A 13032-nucleotide genomic window follows, 5' to 3' on the forward strand; every position below is an offset into this window, starting at 1 on the left:
TGCATTATTTTATATATATTATTGTTGTAGCTAGAGGCATGGGACTTCCTGTTTTCAAGTTGTCTTGTATTGGACATGGGTTTTCCCAAATGTCATTCAACCAGAAGTGCTCATTAACTCGTTAAGGTAGCTCTAAGCAGTATAATTTTCTGTTTCAAAGTTATACTGCAATGGGCATATGTGTTTCAAACTGGAAGTGATGTCTTTAAACTGGAAGCGTCTTATTCAAGCTTCCAGAGGCATGTGTCTTCCTGTCACTCTGCATATGGCTTTTATTTTCCACAAACCAGAAGTTGTATTATTCTACATAACTTTCATAATAAAGTTCTGCATTGGACAAGTGATGTCATTAGATTTGAGGTGCCTATAGGGACCTCATTGTGGGGTTGAAGTAGGCAAGCATTCACCAAAACAAAGTTAAAGGTATGACACTGGAAATGTATGGTGGTATGTAATCATGTCTTGCGACTGCCAATAATGGCAGGGAGTTTTTTTTCAAAATCCAGGTGAGCTACATATATTTGATGAGTGAGTGAGTGAGTTCTGTTATTGCAATATTTTACATTTGGTAACAATGCTTTGATTGTGTTTTCTTTCACACAGAGAAAGAAGAATGACAGTTTCCCTAGGAAACCAGCGACAGCAGGCACAGGGGATAAACATGGACAGATGTCAAAATTCAAACATTTCTCATCTCCTCCACAAGATGACACTGATGATGATGAAAGCAATGTTGACATTAACGAAGATGATCTGGACAGTGTTGACATTTTAAAAGATTTGGCTGATGATAGCAGCAGTAATGATGATGATGATGATGATGATGATGAAGATTTGGCTGATGACAGCAGTAGTGAAGATGATGTTGAAGAAGATGACATTGATGATGGTAATGATGACGATGACAGCAGTGATGAAGGTAATGAAAGATTTTTCGACTGCTTTGAAGTTTTATCAGGCTTTGTCCCTTTGAAAGTACCAAATTGGAGGATACCTTCCAAATAAATCCTTGAAAATTGTTCAGGCACGCGTCAGGACAAGGTCAAGGTCCCAACATGATTCTGTCATTGTCAAAGTTGTTTATAATGTGAAGTCTACAGGCCCATAAAGTAAAAAAGCCCTGTGCACATGGGGATCATGTGATTGAATGACCTCCATTTAAAGTCAAAGCCTCTAGAGGTCATGAAACATGGTTCAAATTAGAAGAGATTTCGGATTTATTCTTTAGATAATAACACACTTTTCACATTTTTTAACTGTTTATTCATTCATAAGCTGACTTGGCTGTGGTTTCCTCCAGAATGTATTTCAGTAACGTAAGGTGACTTCAGACTTGTAACACGAAGGTTGCAACAAGAAATGTTCTCACATGCTATTAGATGGTGCTGCATTGAGGATGCGGTTTCCAAAATTGGAATTGATGTAATTAATCCATCAGTGCTTATAACTTTGATATTAAGGTGGATACATGTATATGCATGGAATTTTCTGTTATACTTCATCTAGTTTTCTAAAACTAGAAGGGGGAATTGTTGTTAGCTTTGTTAGTTAGACCATAGGACTTGTTTTAAAGTAGTACTGCTTTGAGCAAGTGTTTTTCCAAACTGAAAGGGATGTCATTGAGTGGTTTTTACTTGTGGTGGTTTAAGGCATAGGACTACCGGTATATTAGACAACACTATAGGGATCTAAGATAAGTATTGATAGATCTTGGTGAGGTCAGCTGTCCTTCTATTTCGATTCAACAGAAGTCTTCTTCACTGTCAACTATACAGTCAAATTCCGTTAATTTAACTCTCAGCTTTATCCGACATTCGGCTTTATCCGACACAAATGATAGGAACAGATTAAATCAATACTATTTAGACCCGTTCATCAGACAGTCTTGCACTGACATTAAGAAGGCCAAGCATAAGGAAGTGGCAAAGGGGACTCTGAATGTCCTTACATCTTTCTCCATCATCCCTGCCGCTCTTTGATTCCTGTTTTACGGTATTGTCGACAGAAGTAGAACAACTGAAGCATTGACAAGATGAACATGCTCAGAAGAATTCCCCAGCCCCAAAAGCTGAAGGGGGGACAGCTTCAGCATGAGCTTGGTCTGTTGTCATCCACCACCAAGGCTGCACTAGTCAGTCATCAAGGTAGTAGCTCCCAAGCTTTACCTAGTCAAGTTTCAAGACTGGCATGGTCTTTGCTTGGTAGCTAAGACCATCAGGCTGAAGAACAGCTAACCCCATGGAGCCCAGATTCTCTGCCTACACCATCATGGGGTGTGCAATATAACCTGTATACTGGAATATGGCAATATGTCTATGAACAATACACACATCGCAATACAATCCTTGTGTATCAATATTTTCCAATACAGTCACAGAAGAATATATAATCATGTAAATTAAATCTACTGTCTTGAGACATTTGGATTGACTGAGTTCCTATCTGAACAGCACACACTTCGTTCTGTTAACATTAACATTACATATGGATGATGTAATAGGTAGTCTTATTCATCAATACTGTCAAAAGCCATCTCACAATCAGATGTCAGGATTATTGAGTGAAGCCCCATTTGAACAATACAAATAAATATATAATTTGAGGCCCAAAACATATTGCAACATGTATCGCAATACAGCTCTCCGTAATACAATTTATGTCCGACATTTAACGACTGTTCCAAGAATCTACCATCAGATTGGCAGTGAAAGAGCTCTGCTTGGTTTTTCTTTCAAGAGAACCATTTTGGGACACCTCATTCAGAGAACTCACCTGTAAGAACTTTGTCCCTTCAGGGAAGGATTATTTCAAGCCAAGCCAAAAAAGGATAATCTCAACATCCATCGGGGACTTCACATAAACCCAACTACAAACGATGAGGAAATACTCACAGGGGATCCAAACAGGGAAGTCGGGATTATCCCAGATTCTGACTTCATATCCAACCCTCCCTTTGTTTCCAATCCTATCTACCTGGCTTTACCTGTGGACCCTGATCTACATCTACCATCTTTCAACATAATACTGACTCCGGGTCCAGTGGGAGGACGTCTGTTGTCATTCGCTGAAAATTGGAAGCAGGTCACATCTGACCACTGGATTCTCAAAGTTGTTTCAGACCCGTGAAGATTCTGGGTAGAATAGGTCTTCACCAACCCGTAAAAAGGAACTATGCTTGTCGTAAAAGGCGTCTAACGGGATCGGGTGGTCAGACTCGCTGACTTGGTTGATGCATATCATCGATCCCAATTGCGTGGATTGATGCTCATGATGTCAGTCACTGGATTGTCTGGTACAGACTCGATTATTTACAGACTGCCGTCATATAGCTGGAATATTGCTGAGTGTGGCGTAAAACAACAAACACAACAAAACAACCAAAAAGCTGAACAAAACAATGGAGGAAAAAGCTAAAAGTTACAATTCCTATGTCATCCTCTACTTGTATCCTGGCCAGGAGGCCGAAGATTCCCAAATTAGAGGGCCCAAATTAGAGGAAGCATAATTTGACATATGGGTGCTACATTGTAGACTTCAAGAAACCGACAACAGCAAGGGTTTTTACTCTCCACTGATGATCATCGACCTCAAGGTTCTCAACAAATCCTTTCTAGTCCCTCCTCCCAAGTTCCAGATTGAATGGTACCAGCCTCAAGCCTCAGAACAGGAGATTGACTCATCAAGACGCCTATCTCCATGAACCAATTCATTAAGCATGACAAAAGTTACTAGACTTATGATATGCTTCCAAAAAGGATCTCCACATCAGCTGCCAAGAGATGAAGGCAGTACGTTCTCAGGACTTGGAAGTTCAACTATCCCATTTCTCAGTTCTGATAGCATTGGACAACACCACAGCAGTTGCATACATCCAAAAGTATGGATGAACCAGATCCAGATCCCTGTTGATGGAGACCATACAATTCAGCCACCGGATGGAAGCGAAACATAGGGTAGAATCGTGACAATGGAGTGGTCACTCAGGCCTGATGGCTCTCCAAGTAGACACTCTGTTGATGGATTGGACAGGCCTATTTGTATACTATTTTCAGACTATTGCCACTGCTTTTGAAAGATCCTCTCCCCCTACCTCTTTGTTGAGATCTTCTAGGTTAAACCCATTTGGGCATATTCCCCAACAATCTTTCCATCTTTCATCCAACTGCCTGGAAGTTATATAGCAGAAGATGCAGGGCTCTCCGGATTATTCCAGTCTTACTCATGCTATTGACTGGAGAACAATTACCTAAAGGTCACTTCTGGAATTTGTTGCCAAAAATCACTCTTTTCTCTCTGGCTGTTGGTCCACAGACACTTATACCATCACTGCACTGGCTCCAACGGTTGACTATATCGTCACCTCTGACGTATTTATGCTTTCAAATATTGCCTTTCGGCTTCAGATCCAGATCCACATTGAAAACATAGAAAAAGACAATCATCTCCTGCAAGACTCATTCTAACAAAGACATTACCAAAGCCATGGTTGCATGTCTAAGTCTATTGTTGTAGAAAGTTATCGCCAGGCCCAAGATTCCTCACCTATTCTCAGGTCATGCTCAGCTCAAGAAATTAGAGCATTGACTACAAGCCTTGCCTCCTTGACTTGAGTGTCCGCAGAACAAGTAGTATCCAGCTGTCAGTGGGCTCATATAACACTTTCACTAGATATTATTATCTTCAGGATGTCCATCCAGGGCATATATTCCTTGGGTCCTCAAACTATTATCTACTGTTATCTACTATTATTTGTGTCAGCTCAAACTATTATCACCCAATTGTTTTCCACCGCCTATGGGAGAGAAAGAAGATCCGACACCAGCAGCTTCAGAATCAAGCCTGCAGTGACGATTAGAATGGAAGTGACATCATATCAGACCAGAAATGAGGTCATTATGATGAAATTTATGCTGGAAGTGACATCACAGAAAGTGATGTCATCAAAAACGGAAATGAGATAAAGAAGAGAGATAAAGATGACACTAATATCATGGAATTGTTCTGGGTGAACAATACCTTCCAAATGACGTGCTGGTTTTCTTGGGGAATTAGTCAGCAAAGAGCCAGAGTCACAGGAGACTAATCACAATTTTATTTACAAGAACAATTAACAATTTACAATTTATACTTAGATAATAACAGAGGGTGCCACAGAGAGTCGGTACACACTCTGGGCTGTGGGAGAGAGGTCTGCTTGGTAAGAGAGTCAAACCCCTTCTCTCCTAGAACTTGGCTACAGTATGTATTTAATGAAAGTTTGAACAATAGAAAGGAATGTGATTGGTTGATACACGATTGGTTATGTCCTATGCTAAATGGATGGCTAGACAGAGGGGAATACTAAATCCTGTTTATCCTGTTGGACTGGCACTAATCTTGTTGACATATTTACTGGATGCTTTGAAAGAGATTAGGGTGTCACTATAGATGAGCTTGTGTGGGAGCTAATCCTTAATGCCCTATAGACAAGCTTGTATGGGGGCTAATCCTTAATGCACTATAGACGAGCTTGTATGGGGGCTCTAATCCTTAATGAGTCTTAATTGAAGTAATGTTATTCTAATATACCCCGGTAGGTGATGACAGATATACTTAAATAAATATCCTTTGTCTGGGAGATGGGATCTTGATACCTTAGGCTAGCAACCATCTAAAAAGCTATAACTGAAACTACTGATATTTTATATATGCATTTTACCTGATGATAATTATTACTTGCTAAACTATAATTATATGAAATGGTGTACAAATATTACACCATGATAACTCATAAAAGCACTTGATGTAGATCTAATTATTATAAGATAACTTAGTATAAATGTTAACCATGATAACTTCCCCTCCGTCTGAAAAAGTTTGGACCCCAAACGTGTAAAAATTAAAATAATTATGGCTTAGATGGACAATGTATTAAGTTAAACTGGTAGTATAGTAAATAACAATTATTATAGTGTCTCTTTGATATAAGGAAACATGATATAAAAATGCTGTCATCAGGGAATCTGGATGTGGAGCTGGCTTGTCTTGGCACTCTGTACTGGTGGTTTTATGGGTGATGTAGGAGGCCTTGAGTTCCACATCCTGGATTGGGGTTGTAAGATAGTAAGCTGTGTCCATGGAGGTTTTACATGGAAACAAAGAAAAGTGAGTTAGCATGTTCAAATAATATGTCATATATAAATACTTCCTCAGTTTGTCTGTAATAACTAGAAAATAAAACAAATATGATAATTATGATGTAAAAGATCAGTACATAATTATTACTAAACGGTGTCATGGCCAGGAAGAATGTATTGGCGGCAAATTACAAAAGTATATCATGAGAAAAATAGTAATATCCTTCTATTTTTGGATACAATCATTAGACGAATTATATATACATATATGTGCATGTGCATATAACAAGTGCATCGATTTATTACACTAATACGGTATACAAAAGGTGTTAGAAAGGTGTATATCCTTTTTAGAATTCTTTGTTAGTTTTCGTAACTATTTGGTTTGTTTCGCTTTGATTTTCGTTCGGTTCAATGTGATAGGGTTTGGTTTATTTTGCTTCGGTACGGTTTGCTTCGCTTCGGTATGGTTTGGGTTCGATTCACAGTATGGTTTGCTTCGCTTCGGTACGATTTGGGTTCGATTCGCAGTATGGTTTGCTTCGCTTTGGTGCGGTTTGGGTTTTGATTCGCAGTACGGTTTGCTTCGCTTCGGTGCGGTTTGGGTTTCGATTCGCAGTACGTTTTGCTTCGCTTCGGTGCGGTTTGGGTTTCGATTCGCAGTATGGTTTGCTTCGCTTCGGTGCGGTTTGGGTTTCGATTCGCAGTATGGTTTGGTTTGTGCCATTTCACTTCGCTTTTGAGATTGGTTGATCAGGTCAATGCTCAAAATTTGTTGTGATACAAATAACTCAGATGATCAGGCTGATGCCATTTGTTCTCAACTGGCGACCCATAGTGAAAGGACTGGACACAAGAAAACATAACAAGATACAGCTAATAGCTGTTTCGTGATTTGCACCGTTTATTCAGGAGATTTTGTATTTTGATCAAGAATATGTTCAATTGGCAGATATCGGCATATATAGGGAGCAGATCACCGTATGGTTGAGTGGTACCACATTCTGTGTAATTCAGATATGATTCACGGTAGAAAAAGGTGTTGATATTTCCAAAGTCTTTATGTGGAAAAATACCCCTTTTGGATTTATAAATTGGTGCTTCCTCTGGATCATATGGAGGATTATCTTCTAGACAGGACCACTTACGGAGATCCTTCCAGCTATCATCAAGGTAGCGCTGTATGAGGTGGGGAGGAACACTTTCAAAATAGCATGTGAATTGATCAGGATTTTCTTTATATGAGACCTTGACATAGCAGTCTCCTTGAATAATTTCAATGCCCAGAACTCTTTCTATTTTATGATCGACTTTTCGTAGGTGTTTTGGAAAAAACGGATATGGTTTGACATCTAATTCTATGCATGGTTTGGTGGACATGGTTTGCTGGACATTCCCTGACATTGAATTACCTGACAGAACATTGACTGATTTATTGTCTTGTGCTGAATCCTTTTTGTCGAAAAACTTATGATTCTTCAGTGGACGTTTTCGTCGTTTTCCTGACATACTTCTTTTGAGGTGAAATTCTCTCCTAATGGAGTCTGGAATGCTGCTGCCATACTCCCATGTGTTTCCTCTTTCTGGATCCTTCCATTTCACTCTGTAGTAGATTTTGCTATTTGCTCTCTTAGAACTAACAATTGAGTGGATGTCCTCTGGATTGAAAACCTGAGGGATATCCTTGGTTTGATTACCTGATGTTGGACTTGGAGGTTGTACCTGGCTGTCGTCGGGTTGTTTTCTGGATTTGGGCTGGTGATGCTTACTATTCAATCCTCTTTTCCCTTTGTTTACCTTTTCATTTACCTTGGTTGGAGCACTAGGACCTGGTGTGGCATGATTTTCCTTGATTGTTGCCGTGGGACTGGTAGGTTTTTCTGTTGTACTTGGAACAGGGTTTTTCTTCTTTGTTGGGGCCTTTTGCTTCGGACTCTTGTTGCTGGAAGTACCTGCCTTTGTTTTGGAATTGACCTTCTTACCTTTCTGGTGTGGAGGTGATTGATCAGTAGCCTGGTTAGTTGAACTTGTTGATGGGGAATTGTTGCTGTCAGGCTGTGAATCACTGACTGGTTCCTCATTGTCATCCATGACTCCTGCATCTATGTTACTGGTGTCATTGAGGTATGGTTCTGGAGGATACTGTGGACGATCAGCAGGATCAAAATATGGCTTCAGACGGTTGGCATGGACCAGTGGTTTGTGTATTTTGTCGTCAGAACTTCGGCGTAGTTTGTAGGTATAATTTGGACCTGTATGGACGATATAATAGCTACCATACCACTTTTTGGTTAATTTGTTGGAAAGGCCTTTTTCAACTTTTTGACAGTAAAGCCAAACTCTTTGACCTGGGGCGAATTCTGGTTCTTTAGCCTTTCTATTATATTGTTCTGAATACACCTCCTTAGCCCGAGCAGTGTTTTCAGCTGCGATTGTTCTAGTGATTTCAAGCTCCTCAAGCAAATTGGAAAGATAACTTTTGTTATTGTGGCCTAAATTTTCTTTTGGAATTAATGCTACATCTTGTGGAGCTCTCATTTCTCGGCCGAAAAGCATAACATATGGGGATTTTTGAGTTGATGAATTTGGAGCCATCCGATAGGCCATCATGATGCCAGGAATGAAATGGGGCCAATCATTTTGAGACTTGTTACAATAGGCTCTTAGTGACTGATTGATATAGGAATTGAGCCTTTCTACACAGCTGTTTGTTTGAGGATGGTATGGGCTGGTATGGGTAAATTTAATTGCCAAAAGTTCACAAATTGCTTTGATAAGTTTGGACATGAAGTTCTGACCTCTGTCTGAAATTAAGGTCCGTGGTGCGCCATACCGACAAAATATTTCTCTGACGAGAACATCTGCTACTTCTTTGGCTTCTTGGGTCCGAAGTGGAAAAGCTTCACACCATCTAGATGATGCATCTGTGATGACCAAAATGTACTTGTACTTATCTGGTGTTGTTGGCAGGGGACCGAGAATGTCAACGTGCCATCGGGTGAAGACCTCTTCTACAGGTAGTGGACGAAGTGGTGCCTTCTTGCCATGGTAGTGCCTCTTGGTCTGTTGACATACCTCACATGTCTGGACATAAGTGGCAATATCGCTGTACATTTTGGGCCAGTAGTACTTAGGTCTCATGGTGTTGTGCATCCTTTCTTTCCCATGGTGGCAACCGCCAAACTCTGAGTCATGATAGGATTGCAGGACTTGATTTCTGAGGGTTCTTGGGACTGCCAGCTGTTTAATGAACTTGTCTGCATGGCCTTTCTGTCTTTGTGGAACAAATCTGTATAGGATGCCTTCATCAATTTCAAAAGTATTGGCTTCAATAAGAATCTTTTGACGATCCTTTTCATTTTGTGGAAGGACATCATCCTCTTTGTAGTCAAAGATTTGGATGAAATCTGGACAAATCCTTTGTAGGTGACGTAAATTTGGATGTTCTTTTATACTTACTTCAACCAATGTGTCTTGGGTAACATCAGCATTTGTAGCATGTAATGCTGCAACAACATTAACTGGTACTGACTGATAATCCTCTTCATATTCAAAGGTGACTGACCAATGTGTTGTCTGTGTGTCTGATTCTAAGTGATTGACAATAGGTGTGCAAATATCCTCAGTCTGAGTTGTCTGTGTGACTTGTGTGGATGAATGGGTGTTTGGCAAGATTGTGGTACTGCTAGTTGATTTGCTTTGCTGAGTTGAAGTTACTGAGAAGACTGTTTTCTCAGCATCTTCTTCTGTCTGATCATTACAGTTAATATTTTCCTCATATTCCCTACGTGAGAGAGCATCGGCATTCCCATTGGCTTTGCCGCTGCGGTGAACAATGTCAAAAGTGTAGGTAGAAAGTTCCAAAGACCATCGCCCTAACCTACCTGTGGCATCCTTGATGGATTTCAGCCATTTTAATGCTATATGATCAGTGTAGACTGTGAATTTGGAATTTGCAAGGTATGGACGAAAGGATCTAATGGCTTCAACTAGAGCTAAGCCTTCCTTTTCTGTAATGCTCCAGTTCTTTTCACTGCCATGAAGAGCTCTACCACCAAAAGCTATTGGATGTTCATTATTTTTCTCGTCTTTTTGACTCAAAACAAAACCTATGCTCATATCACTGGCATCAGTTGCAAGAAGAAATTCTTTGTCAAAATTTGGATACGCCAGAACAGGTGTATTACTCATAGCATGTTTGAGGGTGTTGAATGCCTGATCACACTCAAGTGACCATTGGAACTTTGGTTTCTTTCCTACTTCTGCCTCTGAATGCTTCTTTAGCAAGGCATTCAGTGGAAGCGCTATGTGAGCGTAATTTTTCACATACTTCCTGTAGAAGTTTGTGAGACCTAAGAAGGAGCGGATCTGCTTTTGTGATTTGGGCACTGGAAAGGTTCTAATTGCTTCAATCTTTTTGTCATCAACTTGAACACCTCCACATGATAAAACATGACCCAGAAAAGAAACTTTGTCTGTTGCAAAATTGCATTTGGATGGCTTTAGTGTTAATTTTGCCTGTTTCAGATAGTAAAATACTTGCTCCAAATGTTGGAGATGCTCTTCAAAGTTTTTGCTGTAAATTATCAAATCATCAATGTAAATCAGCGCAACCTTAAAAAGCAATTTTCTTAGCACTTTGCTCATGAGCTGTTGAAAACAAAGTGGAGAATTTGTCAAACCTTGGGGCAAACGTTTGAACTGATAAAGGCCTTGATGGGTGACGAAAGCAGTTTTATGCTTTGAATCTTCATGTAATGGCACTTGGAAGAAGCCATTAGCAAGGTCTAAAGTTGAGAAGATCTTAGCTTGTGCATTGGCTATGTTATCAACAACATCATCAAAAACTGGAAGAGGCCATGACATTGGTAAAGTGACAGAATTCAACTTTCTGTAGTCACAAACAAATCTATATGAGCTATCACGTTTCTTGACTAGGATAATGGGAGCTGAATACATAGAAGTAGACTCCTCGATCAAATCATACTTCAGGAAATCATCTATAAGCTCTTCAGTGACTTTTTGGAGATGAGGGGATTGGCGATATGGTCTACACTTAACGGGTGGGTGGTCGCCAGTGTCAATGATATGCTGGTGCATGTCAGTCTTTCCTAAATCTGCAAGACTCGTTGAAAACATGTCTCTATTTTGTCCCAAGAATCTAAGTAGTCTGTGTCGTTGGTCAGGAGTCAGTTGTGTATTGGTCAAATCAAATCCTAATTTTTGTGCAATTTTAACATAATCCCTGGTGTCATTGTCTCTCTTCTCATTGTCGGTGTTTACGGTACTGATGAATGGTTGGTCAGAGCCGATTTCAAAAACAGAGTCTTTGTCAATGTAACTAAATTTGCCTACAACTGTACCCCTGTCAAGAACTTTTTCTTCTTGGGAGGGATTCATAAGCCTAAAGGTAGCAGTTTTGCTTTTCACTTTGGAAAGAGTTCTACCACCTGCTACTTCAGAATGAGCAGTGAGGGAAGCAATGGGTTCAATCAGGATGAGGGAATCCTCTTTGACCTCTGATAGTCTAACCTTGAAATGAATTTCACTCTGAGGGGGGATGTAAATCTGATCTATTGTTTTTGCTAATCCACTAATCTCTTGCACTGAATTGGCTATGAAATTGATATATTGCCTATCTGAGGTGCTGTTGTTAAGTATCAAGGAATGACAGCTATAATCTAAGACTGCATCATTGTCATCAAGGAAGTTCTCACCTAGTATCACTGCTTCTGGTAGTGTAGGCAGAACATAGAATCTTTGAGAAAATTCCTGATCCTCAATAACAAAATCTAACACAACTGAACCTAACACTTTATGCAATTCGCCGCCAACACCTTTAACCTGTGGAAAGGGTGAGTTTCCAAGAGTAAGGTTTTCAAAAGCTGTGCTCAGAAAAGCAGACGAAATACAACAAATGGATGCCCCTGTATCTACTAAACAATTTGTTGTTTTTGTGCCAAATTTTGCCTGAATTACACTTTTGGCAAGGGGCGTAACTAAAGACACTGTTGGAATTTCACTTTCAAAGTTACTTTCCATACCAGACTCCATATTTGCCATGACACCTATTAGTATGTACCGTACTAAATTAAAGGAAGACAAGTAATCAACAATGTAGTACTTACAATATTTGAAGACTTTTTCTTCCTTTGTTGGTGTCTTTGGAGGAGTTGGTTGTCTTTAATCCAGTGTTGAGGTCAGAGGTAGATGCAGCTTGCTTGTTATTCCATCAGATGATCACGGTTGGACATGTCCTCCAATGGGTTCTTGTAGTTGGTTGTAGTTAGTTCCTGGACTCCGTGGTTCCGAAAACGATGATTCTCCGCCAAATTATCATGGAATTGTTCTGGGTGAACAATACCTTCCAAATGACGTGCTGGTTTTCTTGGGGAATTAGTCAGCAAAGAGCCAGAGTCACAGGAGACTAATCACAATTTTATTTACAAGAACAATTAACAATTTACAATTTATACTTAGATAATAACAGAGGGTGCCACAGAGAGTCGGTACACACTCTGGGCTGTGGGAGAGAGGTCTGCTTGGTAAGAGAGTCAAACCCCTTCTCTCCTAGAACTTGGCTACAGTATGTATTTAATGAAAGTTTGAACAATAGAAAGGAATGTGATTGGTTGATACACGATTGGTTATGTCCTATGCTAAATGGATGGCTAGACAGAGGGGAATACTAAATCCTGTTTATCCTGTTGGACTGGCACTAATCTTGTTGACATATTTACTGGATGCTTTGAAAGAGATTAGGGTGTCACTATAGATGAGCTTGTGTGGGAGCTAATCCTTAATGAGTCTTAATTGAAGTAATGTTATTCTAATATACCCCGGTAGGTGATGACAGATATACTTAAATAAATATCCTTTGTCTGGGAGATGGGATCTTGATACCTTAGGCTAGCAA

At 39.9% G+C, this 13032-nt stretch overlaps 1 protein-coding gene across 3 annotated transcripts in view; it reads left to right on the forward strand.

Moving 5' to 3' along the window:
- LOC139469159 (nucleolin-like) overlaps positions 1-13032 on the forward strand; it is a 374233-nt gene that overhangs the window by 117514 nt on the left and 243687 nt on the right. For all 3 annotated transcript variants that reach the window (XM_071251294.1, XM_071251292.1, XM_071251293.1), the window contains one exon: positions 604-919. In XM_071251294.1, coding sequence (XP_071107395.1) covers positions 604-919 — 316 coding nt within the window. The remainder of the gene's footprint in view (positions 1-603; positions 920-13032) is intronic.

This window comes from Haliotis cracherodii, unplaced genomic scaffold (genome assembly GCF_022045235.1).
Source record: "Haliotis cracherodii isolate W230 unplaced genomic scaffold, xgHalCrac1.p SCAF_2, whole genome shotgun sequence".
NCBI classification, from domain to species: Eukaryota; Metazoa; Mollusca; class Gastropoda; order Lepetellida; family Haliotidae; genus Haliotis; species Haliotis cracherodii.